This window comes from Peromyscus eremicus, chromosome 1, assembly GCF_949786415.1.
Source record: "Peromyscus eremicus chromosome 1, PerEre_H2_v1, whole genome shotgun sequence".
Lineage (NCBI taxonomy): Eukaryota > Metazoa > Chordata > Mammalia > Rodentia > Cricetidae > Peromyscus > Peromyscus eremicus.
Genome location: NC_081416.1, coordinates 152,176,447 through 152,194,653, shown reverse-complemented (window position 1 = coordinate 152,194,653; position 18,207 = coordinate 152,176,447). Strand labels below are relative to the sequence as shown.

At 43.3% G+C, this 18,207-nt stretch overlaps 1 protein-coding gene across 6 annotated transcripts in view; it reads left to right on the top strand.

Annotated features, from left to right (window-relative positions):
* Positions 1 to 18,207, top strand: part of LOC131920057 (STAM-binding protein-like) — a 39,847-nt gene that overhangs the window by 20,277 nt on the left and 1,363 nt on the right. For 4 of the 6 annotated variants that reach the window (XM_059274492.1, XM_059274478.1, XM_059274485.1 and 1 more), the window contains 9 exons: positions 4,162 to 4,244; positions 5,202 to 5,410; positions 7,868 to 7,940; positions 8,197 to 8,286; positions 8,712 to 9,003; positions 11,337 to 11,461; positions 12,204 to 12,341; positions 15,364 to 15,476; positions 16,393 to 16,492. In XM_059274492.1, the coding sequence (XP_059130475.1) occupies positions 4,162 to 4,244; positions 5,202 to 5,410; positions 7,868 to 7,940; positions 8,197 to 8,286; positions 8,712 to 9,003; positions 11,337 to 11,461; positions 12,204 to 12,341; positions 15,364 to 15,476; positions 16,393 to 16,492 (1,223 nt within the window). Of the gene's footprint in view, positions 1 to 2,183; positions 2,257 to 4,161; positions 4,245 to 5,201; positions 5,411 to 7,867; positions 7,941 to 8,196; positions 8,287 to 8,711; positions 9,004 to 11,336; positions 11,462 to 12,203; positions 12,342 to 15,363; positions 15,477 to 16,392; positions 16,493 to 18,207 lie in introns of all 6 variants that reach the window. The other 2 variants (XM_059274505.1, XM_059274509.1) reach the window with 2 other exon arrangements.

Sequence of the window (18,207 nt, the reverse complement as noted above, 5' to 3'; positions counted from 1 at the left end):
GAAACTTTAATGTTTGTTTAATTGGACAGCTCACTAAATTGGGAAGCATCAAAACAATGTGGGATAGAGGGGAAAGTGGTGAACAAGAGGTTGGTGCCCTAACGTGGTCTCATCTTTGACATTCCCTAGGGTTGAGGTTTGGACAGAGTATTTCCTCATCCTCTCAGTGAATGTTCCTTCACCTTCCTTGGTGAGATAACAGGCTGGCAGGGCTCAGGGTTCTCTGAGGTATTGAGTGTTTAGGAGCAAGACATAGAGAAGAAAATCAAAGTTTCTGGGACTGTTTCAGCTGAAGCAGAGAGAGAGAGCTGGGTATGTAATGAGGAGAACTGAGGGCCAAGACACTTCACTCCACACAGTTTCCCACAATGATACTTCACAGTTGGTGCTGGTCAACATTAGTGGTGAAATACAAGGGAACTCGAGAGTGTGTCTGGCAGTGTTCCATTCGCAGCTGAGATGAGCTGACCTTTTCTGGCTAGGCAGATGTCCCTCCCTCTTCTGTGTCCTCACATGTATCCTAAAGCAGTGGGGGCGAGGAAAGTCTGCTGTCCCTGCTAAAGCAGGACTGTTTGTTACAGTGAACGACAGGAGCAGCTGTGCTCTCTCTGGCACCTGCACACTGGGACAATGACAGGCACCTTCCTGATAATAAAGGTCCTCACCCATGTTTTGTGCAGTTTCAGATAGCTGTACAACCCTGGCTCAGACTCAACACAAACTCCTAATGTGATTAGTCAGAGCATGGTGCCATACCCCTGCAATCTTGGCCCTTGGGAAACAGAGGCAGAAGAATCAAGGAGACCATGCCAGTCTCTAGCTGCACAGTGACTTTGGTGATAGCCTGGGTGTTAAAGACCATTCCTGAAGAAATAAAATAAAACCAATGGAGTTTTAAAAATCAGCATTCCCAATGTTTGGAGTCTTTTGTCTAGTTAAAAGAGAACTAGAGAGGAGGAAGAAACACAGGGCAGGGAGGCTGAAGCTATTGGAAGAGCACTTCGGGGCTTTTTACAAAAAGGAACAGGCCACCTGGACCTGGAGATAGTCAAGAAAACAGAAAAATGCAGTGGTGGGGGATAAAATAGAATGGAGGAAAGGGAGAACATGGAACTTGGAGGTGTTAACCATGGTAACATAGGATTTGTGGGACTGAATGCTGAAGGGAGCCAAAAGACTTCATTGAATAATAAATTTCTCTGGTGATTGAGTAATTTGCTCAGCACAGGGCAAACAGAGATGGATTTAGTGAACATGTAGGTTAGTAGACCAGGAAGTAAACTGAGGCTGGAAAAATGTGTAACTAGGACAGCAAACTTGTCAGGAAAGAAACCTTTTGTGTTTGTTTTTTCTCTGCTGTTTTCTTGAATACTGGTGATGCTTAACAATTATGAAAATGAACTGGGTGCTGGTGCATGCTTTTAACCCCAGCACTTGGGAGGTAGAGGCAGGTGGATCTCTGTGAGTTCGAGTCCAGCCTGCTCTACAGAGCGAGATTCAGTACAGGCACCAAAACTACACAGAGAAACCATGTCTCTAAAAAAAAGAAAAAATATGAAAATAAGCATGCTATAGATATATCATAACAATTCTGATCTGAGTGTCTGGGCTCATAGGTGAAATCTCAGCACCCAGGAGGCTGAAGCTGGAGGACTGATGCTGGTTGTTGGCAAATGTAGGATAAATGGTGAATCTCAAGCCAGCTTCAGTCACAAAGACAAACTTATTCCTGAAAAAAATAAGAAAATAGAATTCTTTCTGCACACACTGCTAGCTCAGTTAGAAAGGACTGAGAGAAAGTGCTGGGTCCTTTATTTCTCTGACCTCTGGAGAACACATGAATTGTCGAATGTGTGGCAGGGCCTATGAGCCTTCAGGATCAGCTTTAAAACTGAAGCTGCTTCTTCATTTTCACAGTCATTGTCTTCACTAGAGTACAGACTTGCAGATCATAAGGAATCATAGAAGTACAAAGAAAAGATAGGAACCCAACAAAACTCAGGTCTGCATCTCTAATTTATTTGCTCTTTTTTTCAAGAAGTCTTTGACTAGGGTACCAGTGTAGTTTTATGACATCACTCTACCTCTTATGAATGGTCTTTTGGTCTTTATGATGCTGACAACCTTCATTTTCCTCAGTATCCAGTATCTCTGACCCTGGACATGTGGGTTTTTTGTTTCAGAATCCAGACAGTGTTTTTGTCTCTTTATCTGATTCTTATAACTGTGTTTTTATTATCTTCCCAACAATGTCTGGTAAGTAAAGAAATTGAAACATTTCTTTCATTGAATTTTCCCACACACTTTGAGAAGTCCAGAAAGTGTGGAATCATGGGTAGAATACTGAACTAGAAGCTGTTGTCCTAACTAGAATCTTATCCCTGATCTATGTGGGGTTATGATTTTGGACAGAACATTTCCTCTCTCACTAAATGGATCTTTACATTCCACAGTGGAATATCTGACAGACTGGGCTCTGGGCTCACTGAAGTGTTAAGTGTTTATGAGCTCAGTGTAGACAAAATACTCAAGTAGTTCCTGAGAGCATTTCCACAGAAGTAGGGAAAGAGCCAGGTGTGTAGATAGGCACACTCAGAGCCAAGATGTTCCACTGCAGCAGCATCAACCCTCCACTCAGTTTTCCACGTTAGCATTTCCATGTTAGTGCTGTTGAGCAGTAGTGTTGGGATGTGAGAGGAACTGGTGGCCACATCTGCCACTCATCCATGAGTAGGGTTGCCTTGGAGGAGCTGGCTGGATAGGCAGCTGTGTCCTACCTAGAGATCAGTGAGCAACCCTCAGGACAGGACCTTCAGGGTAGAGAATTGGGACTGTCTAGGGCACATGAGCAACTGTGTCTCCTGCTGTGGTCCCCAAAGAAACTCTCTAAAAGTAGTTCAGGGACAGGACTGCTTATTCAGGAGTGTCCCCTGAGCACTTGGGAGATGAGATAGCTGAGTAACCACTAATTCATGGCTAGCACCCTCTGTTGCATAACGAGTTCCTGGAGAGCATGCCCTAAAAATAAATCCCTGTAGAGTTTTAAGGGAATCTTTTCTATTCATTGTACATTTTTTCTAACATATTTTTACTGATTATTTGGCAATGTTATATAATGCACCTGATCAAAATAGCTTCCCATTCCTTCCAAAGGCATTCTCCCACCCTGTGCCTGCCCAAAAGAAGAAAAAAAAAACATAAATTCTAATTTGTGTTTTCCACGTAGTCATTGGAGCATGGTGAAAGTCTCATTGGCCAGCCCCTTTAAAATAACTGAGTCCTTCCCCACACTCAACAGCCACATCTCCTGCTGGAAGACATCAACTGAAAAGAGCTACATTTCAGCATCTTTATCATACTTTAAGGACTCTCTTCAGTGGCTTACTGTCTAGACTGCTTCCTTTTTTATTTGAAGATGGGAAAAGGCTTCTGTGATAGGTTTCTCATTCTCAACTACGAGTCTACAGTCATTGTTACCACTGCAAAAGAAGCTTCCTTACCCGGAACAGCCAGTGGCAGCACAGCTCATTGACTTCCATATGGTTTCTGGTGGCAGCATGGTTTATGGACACCAACATGGCCTCCAGCTACAGCACAGTCTCCAGAGGCTTTTTGAGCTAACCCAATCCAGAAAATGAACCATTCTCCATCTCCATTAGTGTGAGCTTCAGCAGCTGTAGGTTCACTTATCTCTGGCCCATGTATGGAATCTGCTCTGCTATTCTTCTTCTTTTTTTTTTTCAATTTCATGAGACCACTTCTTAAAAGCATCTTCCCATATGACCTACCATATTTTAGTTGTTTTTGAGATTCTGTGCTCTCTCAGATTCATCCTCTGCTGCCCTATCTCCAATCTTACCCTCCTTGGGTCTCTCAGGCTCCTTAGAGCTGCTCCATGGGCCTGTGGATGCCAGCAGCCACTGCCATCTTGAATTGATCTCCTTTGTAAACTCTTGAAAAAATTTATTTAATCCCAGTTTTTAAATTAAAATAGAATTCAGGTTGTAACTACTATCTCAGCCATGAAATTGCAGGATTAAAGCCTGTATCTCCATGGCCATCGTGGTCAGTGAGTTAGCAATACGTAAATTAACATAAACTAATATTGATCATTGGAGAAGCAAAGTAGCTCCTTTCCTAACTACTTGTATCTGGTAACAGGTGATATTCTCACACCTTGGCTCACAGACCATCAGAGCTGTCCAGATATTAAAGGACCTTTCATTGCTGGAGCTCCAAAGAAGGTAAGTCTCATTGCTGCTGAAAAGAGAGGTCATTTGTATGTAATCCTATGGAGCAAATGTAAAAGCCTGGTGCCCTTTTCTATGTTTAAACTAGCGAACCTCACTTTTTTTTCTCCCTGGTGGACATGTCTTACTTTGTCTTTCATCAGAAGTGTGATCACAGAAAGCAGGTCAATAGTGTGAGCAGTTTGTCTCTAGAATTCATTACACTTCTGCTCTCAAAGACACTGACAGCCAAGAAAGGTTCAAGAAAGGCTTGTGCAATGCTGTGGTCCATGGAGCTCACAGTTCCCAAAGGTTTTTTTTGTTTTTCTGCTGCTTCTGAGCCTTAGTTCCTGGAATCTTTAAATAGCAGGAACTGAGTTTTCCTTGCTCATTGTCTCACAGAGGCTCTTGGAGACTTGAGTATCCTAAATACTAATTAAATCACTTTGGGCACCCCATCACAAATCCTTTTGCTTCCAGCTGGGATTGCATTGTGGAAGGCATGAATAGGGTTTCCTCCAAGCTTGGGTGCTCTCTGATTGCCTTGGTAACATCAGGAGAAGCCCTTGTGGTAACTGTTGGGTTTATGCTTAAGCACAATCCTCTGATGTGTGCACAACCACTCATAGCTACATATGTCTTCTAGTGCGAATCTCACTGAATGTGTGTAAGGTCTGTTCCTTAGGTTAAATGCTAATCAAGAGCTCCTTCATATTGTTTTCAAAGGACACAGACATCCCTATTCCCAACTCTACCTCTTTACTACTGTAGTAAGAGGATCCCAGGCTGGGTTTGTTCATACATTTATTGAGCTGAATCACCAATGTGGTGTTTTATTTACTCTAATTTCATTAGGGAGATGTATGTGTGCGTGTGCACGTGTGCGTGTGCATGTTTGTGTGTTCTAGACCGCTAGAATGGCAGGATGGCAGGAGATGCATTTTGATGTTCCCCATCTTCTCTTTTTCTTAGATCAGGAGCACCATTCGCAGACATAACAATGCCACTCTTCTGACCCAAGAGCAGTTCCAACTTTTAAGCTCTCTGGAGAATATTTACATCAATAATAACATTCCCTGGAAATCTTACCTTGAACTGAAGACCTATCAGATAAAAGCAGAAGTCCTGCTAAATCAAGGCCTCACAGAGGAAGCACTTGTGATGTATCACAAATTTTCAACGTGAGAACCTGCAGTTTTCCACCTCCTTTCCCATGACTGATCCCTCACTCATCCTATCCTCCTCTTCATGCTTCTTACCCTTGCTGACCATATGGAACTTGAAAAAGTCATCTTTTAATCAGATGACAGATTTCTCTGGCAGATCTGACACATGCTTTTCCTTACTGTTCAAAGACATGAGGACCAAAGTTGGTGGTATCCCATATAAGGGACTTCATGAGTAGGAGAGTTCTTGAGCTTGTGTCCACAGGGCCCAGCTTTTAGACAAAAGAGTTGACAGATGAACAGGATGTGTCTGCACTGGTGAGTGTTTTGAGTGCTCTATCTCTACCCAGGCAGCCAGTCGTAGGCTTATTGCTGTGTGTGGCAGAGCCAGATTCCTCTTCTCTACATCCTGTAGCCTATTGATTGGTATAGCAAAGAGGTTAGCCTTTCCTGTAGCTACACAGCCACCAGAGGACTGGGCTGTGGACCACCTAGTGTTGGAGTGGCTCAGCACAGTCCCTGAGCTGTTCACCATACTTGGGTAGGCAGAATAAGATTGCAGAGCTGTCCCCAGGGAATGACTCCTATAGTCTTAATGACAAGAACATTGTGTGTTTGAGGAAGGGAATGATGGTAAAGGTCTCACCAGTCCTATTTAGCCCTGAGATCACCAGAGTAGGTCAGCTCAGGCACTCTCTCGACCATTTCCAGTAGTCTATAGTGGAGGCATCTTTGTGGATTTCTGGGAACTCTCTAGCACTCTGCTTCTTCCTATTCCCACGGGGTCTTTATTTATCATGGTATCTTTTTCCTTCTTCTCCCACTGTGTTTCTGATCCAGCTGGGACCTCCTGCTCCCTTAAGCTCTCTTTCCCCTGACCCTTGATCTCCATTACCGCCCCCCCCCATCCCCAGTTTGCTCATGTAGATCTCATCCATTTCTCTGTCGTTGGGTGATCCCTGTGTCTTTCTTCGGGTCCTCTTTACTAGGTAGGCTCCCTGGAGTTGTCAGTTGCAGTCTGGTTATCCTTTGCTTTACATCTAGTATCCACTTATGAGTACATACCAGGTTTGTCTTTCTGAGTCTGGGTTACCTCACTCAGGATGATGTTTTCTAGTTCCATCCATTTGCCTGCAAGTCTCATGATGTCATTGTTTTTCTCTTCTGAGTAGTACTCCATTGTGTATATGTACCACATTTTATTTATCCATTCTTCAGTTGAAGGGCATCTAGGTTGTTTCCACATTCTGGCTATTACAAATCATGCTGCTTTGAACATAGATGAGCATGTGTCCTTGTGGTATGATGGAGCATTCCTTGGGTATATGCCCAGGAGTGCTATAGCTGGGTCTTGAGGGAGGTTGATTGCCAATTTTAAAGAAAGCTCCATAACGATTTCCAAAGTGGCTGTACCAGTTTGCATTCCCACCAACAGTGTAGGAGTGTTCCCTTTTCTCCACATCCTCTCCAACATAAGCTGTCTTTAGTGTTTTTGATCTTAGCATTCTGACGGGTGTAAGATGGATATCTCAGAGGCATTTTGATTTGCATTTCCCTGATGATTAAGAATGTTGAGCAATTCCTTAAATGTCTTTCAGCCATTTGAGCTTCTTCTATTGAGAATTCTCTGTTTAGCTCTATAGCCCATTTTTTAATTGGACTGTTGGTTATTTTTATATCTAATTTCTTGAGTTCTTTATATGTTCTGGATATCAGCCCTCTGTCAGATGTGGGGTTGGTGAAGACCTTTTCCCATTCTGTAGGCTGTTGTTTTGTCTTGTTGACCATGTCCTTTGCCCTACAAAAGCTTCTCAGTTTCAAGAGGTCCCATTGATTAATTGTTTCTCTCAGTGTCTGTGCTACTGGTGTTATATTTAGGAAGTGATCTCCAGTGCCAATGCGTTTGAGACTACCTACTTTCTTCTTTCAGGTTCAGAGTAACTGGATATATGTTGAGGTCTTTGATCCACTTGGACTTAAGTTTTGTGCACGTTGACAGATATGGATCTATTTGCAGTCTTCTACATGTTGACATCTAGTTATGCCAGCACGATTTGTTGAAGATGCTTTCTTTTTTTCCACTGTACTGTTTTGGCTTTATTGAAAATCATATGTTCATAGGAGTGTGGATTAATGTCAGGGTCTTCAGTTCAGTTCCATGGTCCACATGTTTTTATGACAGTATCAAGCTGTTTTTATTATTTTAGCTGTATAGTAGAGCTTGAAGTGAGGGATTGTGATGCCTCCAGAGGTTGTTTTATACTTCTTGATAGCTGATGTTTGCTGAATGTACCAGTAGATAGAAGAGTGAAGACTTTTCTCTCTCCAGGCACTGGGGGATAAGGGGATGTGGGATTTCAGGGTGTGCCTTTACTCACTCCATGAACTTCTCAAACCCTGAATTTCTTCAGGGCCTCATTTTGATACTTGTAACTTTTTGTCCATCTTAGTCACTCTGCTCTATTCCTTTAGACTCTTTATGGAGAAACTCAGAAAAGGCCCGAATAAGTGTCTTTCAGCTCGAATAAGATCCAAAATCAACAAGGTGAGTCTTCATTGTCTATGTGACTGATCTAAAATCTCCAGAACAGCAGTGAACTACTTAGAAAAAAGCAACAGATCATGACCCTGGGTATGATGGGAGCTGATGCTGCCTCAGCATAGCAGTACAGAGGAGAGGGATGGCAGGAAATGGGGTTCAAGTCATGTATGAGATACTGATGCCTCTCCCCACTTGTTTTCTTATTCTCTTTTCTGACATTAGAACTGTTGTAATTCTTCATTTCTGTTTTGTATTGCAGACTATAAATAACATTTTTGAAAAATTTGAGAGCCTTAAATTCACACTCCGAAGAAATCATACTAAGGAGTATGAAGGCTACCTAGATAAGGTCAGTGTGTGAGCATGGAGGAAGGAGGATTGTGTGTCACCTGCTCAGCCTGTGTCCTGGGGTTGTGTTGTGTTGTTGTTTCAGTGAGTCTGTGATGCAATGGATAGGCTCCACACTCAATTGAACACACATGCACTTTATCCAGGTGAACCAACACACACACACACACACACACACACACACACACACACACACACAAAGTGCAGTAGGACTCTGAGAATATTGAGACTTGGTTGTTACTGAAGAAGGCTATACAGGAACTGACTAAGGTGGTGGTGGCTGTTCTCCATAGAACTGCTGCTCCATGAGCCCTAAGCTGAGATGTCAGACCTAAACAGACCTATACTTTGAAAATCTTTTTTGCTGGTAAGGCTTTTTCTTCTGGGATTTGAAGATGTAACCTAAATCTGTTTTTCTTTCTGTAGATGAAAAGAAAAGAGGAAGAGGCAAAAAACAAGGGGTTCGGGAAGCATAGAAAATATCATAGACGAAACTCCCGAGACTTCCCCAAATTCAACTCTCTTCTACAAAGACTTATGAGTCGTGGAAAGGTGGGCCCCAGCCTGACACCAACATCTACAAAGTCTGAAGAGCCTTCAGGAGGAAGCACACCTGTGAAACAAACAGTGGTGTGTGGCCCACAGGAAGCCATCGAGGAGATAACCCCCACCCCTTCAGCAGACACTCCTGGGGAGACTAAGGTGGCGAAAAGCCCAGGTGAGTCACCACAGGTCCATGACTTGGAAATGACTTGTGTATAAGTGTTTCCCATTGCATCTGGGTCAGCCACACAAAACTGAGACTGCAGCTCTCCAGTAAAGTAAGGCGGTACTGGTGCACAGGTGTCCGAGGTCTAGAGCACTGAGCAACACAGAGAACGTCCCTTCCCCTTGTCCATGTCCTCAGCCGTTTGCTTCCACGGATCCACTTTGCTGTGGTAACAGAACCTCCTGTGATGAGTGTTGTCTTGTTCCTTCCTGCCATCTAACTGTCTTGTCAAAATAACCTTTAACTTAGTTTACTCAGATAAGTTTCCTCAAAACTTGCTTGAGTTCAGATCCTCATCTTTTCTGAGCTCTGTAGAGATTTGAAGAAGCACATTAAGAAAATACTAAATCATTTTCCATCATAAGAAATGGTTACTTTATGAAACTTGGACTCTCAGATAATTTTAGGACATAATGGAGAGATGTGAGGGCAACAGAATTTCAGGTGCATGAGATTATGTTTTCAGCATTTGGTAGACTCTCACAAAAAATCCTCAAGTAGGGCCAGAGATGTTGACTCTGTGGGTGAAGCGCTAGCAGTGACAGTGTCCAAACCTGAGATGGAATCTCCAGAAAGCACGTGACAGTGGGGTGTGTTTGGCCACCTCTACATTCAAGGTTCTTTTCAGGTGAGATGGGACAGGGAGACAGGAGAAGACCTGGTTTCTTACAGCACAGCTAGCTGGGCAGACACAGAAGCACAGAAGAGATTCTGTTGGACCAAAGGGGCCAGGGAAGATCAGCACTCCAGGCAGTCAGTTCACATCTGCAGATATGCTGAAGCACCTGTGCATCCTTGCTCACACATCAGCATGGACATTCTGAAAAACAAACACAGATCACGGACATGTGCAAACACACTCACAGTTCATACATAAAGGATTTTAAAGGGAAAATACACATATTTCTGAAAAAAAGTTCTCAAGTATCTCATCTCATTTGGTTTATATTGTTTGTTTCATTTGTAACAACTACTTTTACAGCCTGAATAGACTTGACTTGAGATCCTGCCACCTCAGCAGGCAAATGTTGAAATTCCAAGTGTGCATCACCAAAGCTGACTTTTCAGATGTTTCTAAAGTATTGGTTGATTCTTGTCTTGCCTTGCAAGAGTCAAAAGTCTCTTCTTGAGTGAGGAGGAGCTATAAGCCAATTTTTAGTACTCTGTCTCAGTTAGGCACAGGTGAGAGAGTCGGCCTTTGCCAGAATTGAGCCTGTGCACTAAGCAATCCACACATTTCCAGATGTAAGAGTTAGCCTTTCCCAGCTGTGAGCCTGTGCACTCAGCAATCTACACATCTGTGTAATGTAATGAAAAAGCAAGAGTAAGCTGCTCAATAGGAACCTATTGGACTGGAGAATAATCAGGAAAGGGATGACTGGTTCCAGCTAAGTGGAGCCATCTGTCCTTGGAACTTTGCTGAGCTAAGTGCACCATTTTCACTCACATTTGGATTTGAGGCTGCGACTTCTCTAGGCGGTGTGTGCCATGGGTGACCCTGTAGTTCCAGGGTCTCAAGGGTTTCCTCCATCCCTACGACATACCCTATTAGGGACAGTATGTGATAGTATGACCTTGAGAAAATCTTTGTATGCTTTCATGCAACTGCAACCTCTTGAAATCTGGTGGGGTTTATTGTGGCCTCAAAACTCTTGGGGAAAATGGTCTGCATGACTGAGCATGCTCACAACAGGCTTTCCTCAAGTGGAAGTTCTGGAATACTTGTAGTTTGGCTCAGTCTATGTCTGAAAGGTACAGACAATGGAAGCCAATTTTGTGAAACTCAGTCTCAAAACCCATGAGGACCCAGGGAAAACTAAGTCCAGACCTGAGAGTCCAGTGGCCAGCAGACCTGGAGATCTGAACCACAGATAAAGAAGACATGTCTGTCCCAGGAGGGACTCAGCAGAAGTTTATATTTTCTCTGCCTGTTTGTCCTGTTTAGTCTTCATGTTACCCACCAGAGTTGAGAGGGCCCTTTGCTCACTGAGTCTGTGAACCCACACAGAAATTTCTTTGCAACCAACTCATGGTCACACCCAAAAATATGTTGTTCCATCCACTTAAGCTGACAGTAAAGACCATGCTCACAGTTACCACTCAGCTGTGGCCAGAGCTTGGAGAAAAAAACTCCCTGCCTATTTTGTGGTTCCATCATGGGGAGAGGGGCTGCTGTAGAGAATACCAATGACTTTGTGTTTTTCCTCCAGGCTACCAGACTGAGTTCTGCTCAGGGACACCAGGCCCTGTAACCTCAGATTTCTTTCTCTTTTCCATTGCAGTTCCGAACTCCAAAGGCCTCCGCCCTGTGATCCTTCCAAAAGACTTATGGGATAGGTTCCTGCTTTCTGCGAAAAACAACACCAAAAAAGGAGTGGAAACATGCGGAGTCTTATGTGGTACCCTGGTAAAGATATGAAAACTCCTTGTTCTGAGACTGTTTCTTCCCCTTTGGCTTCCTATGACTCCCAGAAAACATATCCAGGGGCTGTGTCTATACTTATCACTCCACAGAAGGAACCATGGATGACAAGGCCTGGCCACCTTGAATTTGATGATTTTGCAATTGGTTGCTTTTCAGAGTCCCTTGAATTGAATAATTTGCTTCAGTGCTATAGTTAGAAATTTTCACTCTAGTGGTGCCTAGTGCCTGTAACCCCAGTCATTGGCAAACTGAGGCTGGAGGCTTCCTACAAGTTCAAACCTGGCTCACATACAGAGTGAGACATTGAAGTAAAAGCAGGCAGGTTGTCAGGCAGAATGTCAGGTATGAGACATGGAGACAGGCACATTGACTACTTCTAAAAGGAGGAGGACTCAGTTCCTTTTGTAGCCTGGTCTGACCACCTACTCTGTGGTAAGCCTTGGAATATAAATTAAACACTTCAAGACCCTCAATCAGACCTATTGGCTGCTGCAGGGAAGACTCTAGTCTCAGGATGTGCTAGGAGGGACATGTCAGGTTCATCTTATCCTCTGTGCCTTCATACAGTTCCCAGCAAAGCACTGGAGCAGTTAAGGTGGAGAAACACTGAGGTGAGGGAGAAGGATGAGAGTCATTCACTGGGGTGGGGGCTTCACTTACTTGTGTTATGAGAGAGTGGGTTGACAGTGCCAGGGAATTGTAACAAGTTGTTTTCTCTTGGCAGGAAAAGGAAGAATACCACATCAGTCATGTTATAATCCCTGTGCAGAAGGGAAAGTCTAATTACTGTTGTATGGAGAACGAGGAGGATCTCCTTTTTGTTCAAGAAGAGCTGGGGCTTCTCACCTTAGGTTGGATTCATGTAAGCAAACTGACCTCCCTGTGGCAGCTCCTCTTCTAAACACACTGCCTATTTCTTTCTCATCACAAAGTTAATCCATTCCAGATCATCTGTCTCTGAGCACATGCAGTCACTAGTGTTTCAGCGTTGAGTCAAAGGCACGTTTCCTGGTGTATTTCCAGCTCTACTAATTTTATCTCTTACTCAAAGTAATTCTTCAAAGTTCCAATACTTTGTGAATAGATGAATAATGGTAGCTTTCCTAGGATGTATGAGAACATGGTGTAGAGACCATGTCCCTAAAAGCTGTATGACTGGACGTATTTTAACGTCAAGATAATTCATTCTAATGATTGCATTTTGTCTTTATGGAGAAGCACTTGCTTTGTGCACACCAAAAGAGCACCTTCATGCAAGATTTTCAAGTAGTTGGCCATGCTGTGCAGGCTTGTGGTGATCTTGAAGGAAATAGAGTTCCTTCCCTAGAGAGTTCTTCTGAATGATTCTCTCATTTTCATGGCTTCAAACTCACAGAACATGCAGTTTCTCTTAGAATGGGACAGGTGTAAGCCACAATCAGTTGGTTATTTCTAGGTTTTGCGAGATCACAAGTACTTTTGTACTCACAGCTTGGGAATTGCTGATATGTGAGGCAGTTTCCTGTATCTTTATGCTCCAGTTACATAAATTCTTACTGCTTTGCCTAACAATAATATACCACGGCAGATGGAAATTTGTCCTTTTGTGCCTGGAGATCACACAGAAAATGAGCACCAGTTTTGATGAGGCAGAGTCCATTCTACTTTTCAGGAGATAAATATAGGGCACTGTGGGTTTCATGGAAAGAGGAGTCCCACTTGAGGTGACTTATAATGACTTACAAAGAAGCCCAAGGAGAGCTTCCTGGGGAAGTGGTCCTGCATCAGTGAGCAGTCTTGTCCGTTGGGATTTGTGGTTGATATTAGGAAAGGATGGCAGATTTGTGTTGACATGACCCTTCAGAGCCATGCTCTCCATTGTCGGGTGAGGGCAGAAAGAACAGACCTGTTTTTGAGTAAAGGGAGAACTCTTTGGGTGTTCTGGGCAGAACAATGATGTGATCAAAGCCAGATACAGAAGGTAAAATGAAGGAATTGCAAGGCTGGTAACAGTGGGGAGGTCAGTTAACATTTGGGAGCTGGTGACTTCCAATGACGATGAGAGGGTGATGGCCATGTGCACAGGAATGTGGGATTTCAGGGATCCAGGGGCTGAGGAATAGAGGTTGTCCAGTCTGTGACAGGGCAGGCTTGGAGTGGGACCCATGGGGATGGTAGTTATCATAAGCATGAGTAGGGCATCTAGAGGAAGATGGACTTTGGAAGTGGGGTTCAGTCCTACCTTGTGGAATTTAAGGCACTTGTGAGATATCACATCTATGGAGCCTTTGCTGGCAGTTGGATGGAGGTTTGGGGAAGCCCAGTGAAGGTAGGAGAGGAATCTGTGTGGCTTCTGAATGGAGGTGGTCCAGAAAACCTGGTAAATAAGGAGTGTTGACAGCAAGAGAAGTGATTGGCTGACAGCTGAGGAGGAGATCTAATGAGGAGAGCGGGAACACAGTGGGGGATGACAGAGACACAGGCTGCAGGAGAAATGGTTATGGGGTTCACAGAAGATGCACAGCAGGGACAGTGGGGGAATGAGTTCAGTATGTGACCCAGGGACAGGCTCCAACAGAAGAGGATCAGCTCATTGAGAATGGTGGCTAATGACTTTTACGCCTTGGTTGGTAGAGACTGCAAGGTTTAAAGAAGCCATGGAAAGCTTGGTGTACGGCACAGTCCTGGAAGCCTAGCCTTCAGGAAGGTGGGCCTGCTGGATGGTGACTTTGGCACCAACCTGTGCTACACAGGCAGACCGTGGCTTGAAAACAAAGTCATCTGATGAAATTACTGCTATTGTGGAGCTTGTCAGGACTGCCATATTGAGGATCACATCTATCTAGGCCAAGATTCTAAGCGAAAGGGAGAGAGATGAGGCTGCTTTTTGTAGAGTTGGGTTAACAGAGTACGGACATGTACAAGAATTGGGAAATGGTTTCATCATGATTTTGTCTAGTTATTTTTTGTTTCCTTCACTTTAGTTTTTTCTTTGACTTTTAGTTTTACAAGTGCTTGATATTTTAAAATATAGCTTACTTGTAGTGTACATATATGAACAGCAGAGTTTAATGACTCCTTGAGGAAAGAGGAATTTGCTGAGAGCCTGGTCCATCTTTCCAAATTCCTTCCTCTGAGACTGATCCCCCTCTTGCTCTAACTGTCTCTACTTTGATCTCTATAGAGTTAATCTCCTAAGTGTGCCCCCTCCCTGCTATCAGTACTTCATATTTGCTTATGTCCTGAAATGCAATGGATAGATACATGACTTTCACATCTGGCTTTCTTGGCTTAACATCTGCAAGGTTCCTCCCCATTCTGGCATGCAGTTGTTTGATGTGTGTTTACACCTGGTGAGCAAGTGAAGGAGGGGAGGGAAGGGAAGGAAAGAGGGGTAAGATAATGTGGCAGTAGTGTTTACAGCACCACACGCGAAGGGCAGAAGGGTCTCCTCTTAACAGGGAGAAATCACATAGGGAGGTCTCAGAGGCAGGTTTGAAGGCTTGGAGCTGAAGACCCTGAGAGTCTGTTGAACTGATGTTTGAAGTAGTCATGGGAACTCTGAGGGAGATGGAATCAGAGTCTGCTGTTAGCAGGAGGGAAGCAGAGGTAAGTTAGATGCTGAAGGACAAAACTTGGTTACTCTTTAGGCAGTCAGTATAACTAGGCTTGGATGAATAAAGGGATCTTGTCCTCAGTGAATGACCAGCTTAGGACCTTTATGGATCAGGAAGACAAAAGAGATAATTCCTTCTTCCTTCTCCACCTAGTAGACCAGAGTGTTTTCCTGGCGTGATTTCGGGATTCATGGTGGGAACCAGTTGTTGAAGCTCCTCGGGACTGCTTTCCTTTGTGGATCAGGCATGGGGCTCACTGGGAATTCTTGGCTTCTTTTGTCTTCTCAGACCCATCCAACCCAGACAGCCTTCTTGTCGAGTGTGGATTTACACACTCATTTTTGTTACCAGAAGATGCTCCCAGAATCCATTGCAGTGGTGTGTGCACCCAAGTATAAACAGTGAGTATGTAGGATTCAGGTCTGGATGGTACAAGAGCAAAATGCTCCATGGCTCAGAACACTGTGAAAATGAATATCCAGAGTGTCTTAAGTGATTGCTATGAAAGCCTCCCTTTAAGGTACATATTCTAATTAAAACCAGCTGCTCTTAAAAGACGTGCTGACACCATTGCTGGGCTCCATCTTCAAGAAGTGACTTCAAGAGCCAGAGGTTAAAGAAATTCCACACTGGACACTGCATACGAGTGTCATCTCTTATCATTCCCAATGTCATGTTAATCTGAGTTTCTCGGCAGAGCTAATGTTGAGAAAGCAATGAATCATCTTGTTTTGTTTTGTAATAAATTTTTGTACACTGGATATTGTCTCACAGGGGCTATTGGACCCTGGTTTCAGCACACCCCCAACTTGCTACTCAAAATGATTGCCCTAACAGACCTATCTTTTTGTTTGATTCTTCTTCCTTCTCATTTCTACTGTTGAGTTCCTTTGCATCATTAGGCCAAGAAAGGGATCCAGAGAGAGTGAGACAGAGAGGGCGGTACACGTACAGGGGTAAAAAGAAGGAGAGGAAGGAGGAGGAGGACAAGAAAAGGATGAGGAGGAGAAGAAAGAGAGGGGGAGGGAGGGTGGTTGAGACTATGACAAAGAAGACAAGGTCTAACAGGACAATGACAATGATGACTAGGAATAGGAGAAGGAGTTCCACATGGTCTATGATGGAGGAAGAGTTGTACAGAGAAGAGGAGAGAAGGAAGAGAGGAGGAGAGAAGGGTAGAAAGGTGAAGAGAAAGGGGAGGAGGAAGAGGAGGAAAAGAAAGGAAAAGAAGGGGGACAAGAGGAAAGATGGAGAGGAGAGAAAAGAAAGAGACGGGGGATATCTGCTCGACTGTAATTTTACTTTTTCTCATTTCAGAGTCGGAATTTTTACATTAACATCTTATGGATTAAAAGTAATAGAATTCTGTCCCAAGAGAGGATTTCATTCTCATAATCAGGACTCAGCTCTCTTCTGTGTATGTATCTGTGTACAAGAAATCAAGGCCATATTCCCAGCCAGGACATAGAGCTGATATGATTGAACATCTTTTTGATCCTCATGGAAGATCAACCTCATCACCCACCTTCCTAGAAATCCATAATAACCATGTATCTAGGAAGCAGTGGGCTGTGGATATCAGTTTCTTATATTTGCAACCTGGTCATTTACTGTCTTTGAGGGTGCTGGCCATCTGGACCATTTTTCCTGATAACTGGGGATACTAATACTATGTACTTTACAGGCTGCTGAGAGGATAAAGGAAGAGGGACTGGGGTGGACTTAGGGGCAGAGTGTGTCCTCAGCATGCTTGATACCTTGGATTCCATCCCCAGTAACATGGGGAAAAGAAATAACCCACAAAGTATGGAATCCATTAGCTTATTCAAGGCTTATTACTTATTCATTTGTTCTTCATCAATGTCAGTTACTAGGTTTCAGAGGGTGATCAGAATGCCAAAGAAAAAGCCATGTAAGATAGATAAATTAAGCATATTTCATTCTGAAGTTTTGTGCTCACCTGCCTAGGGAGGTGGTTTTTTTCTCCCAGTTTGTATCTGTGATAACAACACACTTAGTGTGATCAGGCCTCAGGGCCTCAGATCAGCCTCAGATCAATGAGATTCTGGCACTTTACTTCACATTAACCTGGACTTTTTCATCCACTTTGATTCAGAAGGAATGCAACAACATAGTGAAAAGACCAGAACCCAGTCCTATAAAATATATAAGATTCAGGGATACAGCACAGAGATTGAAGGAAGGCTAAGATACTGAGATCAGAGTGCTAATTCCAAGTGGTTGAACTCTGTATGTGTTTTCTATGTATCATACTGAACGCGTGTGTGTATTTATATATAGTTTGCATCATACTCCTGATCCTAACAGTAAAATAAGACCTAAGGAAACTTCAGCTTTCTTTAAAAAGTATATATCTATATATATATCTATCTATATATATCTATATATATACTTTTATTTCATTATTTTTATTTCTTTAACTTCATTGTGTAGTCTTTTAAAAGTAGACCCTGTTTTGACTTTAATTCTCTTTCTATTTGGATTTTCACATGAGTTTAGTGCCTGTGTGATTAGAAGTTGGCAGATGTCCTAGATCTGGAGTCAAGCCATTGCTCACTGCCCACTTCCCTGCAAGAGCAGTGGGTGTTGTTAAACACTGTACCATATACTCCAGTCCCTGTTTTCTAGTCTCATGGATCAAACCAGGTTTTCAGTTGAATGTGGGGAAGATCTTTCTAAAAAAGATCTGTTAAAAAATAGATAGCTCTATCTTGGAATACAAAATGATTAGGTGCTAGAATTTTGAAAGATGTTGCACAAGTTAAAAAAAAATGTCTAAAACACCAGTTCTCAAGTTCCCAATTGGCAAGACCTCCTCCAAACCCGACCATGGTGAAGCACACCTGTAGCGCCAGCACTTAGACAGCTGCCGCAGGAGATCACAAGTTTGAGGCCAGCTGAGGCTACATAACCAGGCTTTCAGATTGGTAAATCCTTATGACTTTGTATGCCAAGTGTGAGTATCTCCTCAAGGACTATTAGGTCCCCTTTACCATCTGATTGACATCATGATTCCAATACTGCACTGAAATTCCTGGTCCCTTTTAATAAAGGAATGTTTCACAAGTGACTCTGGAAAATAGATGCAAAGATACACAGGGAGACACTGAA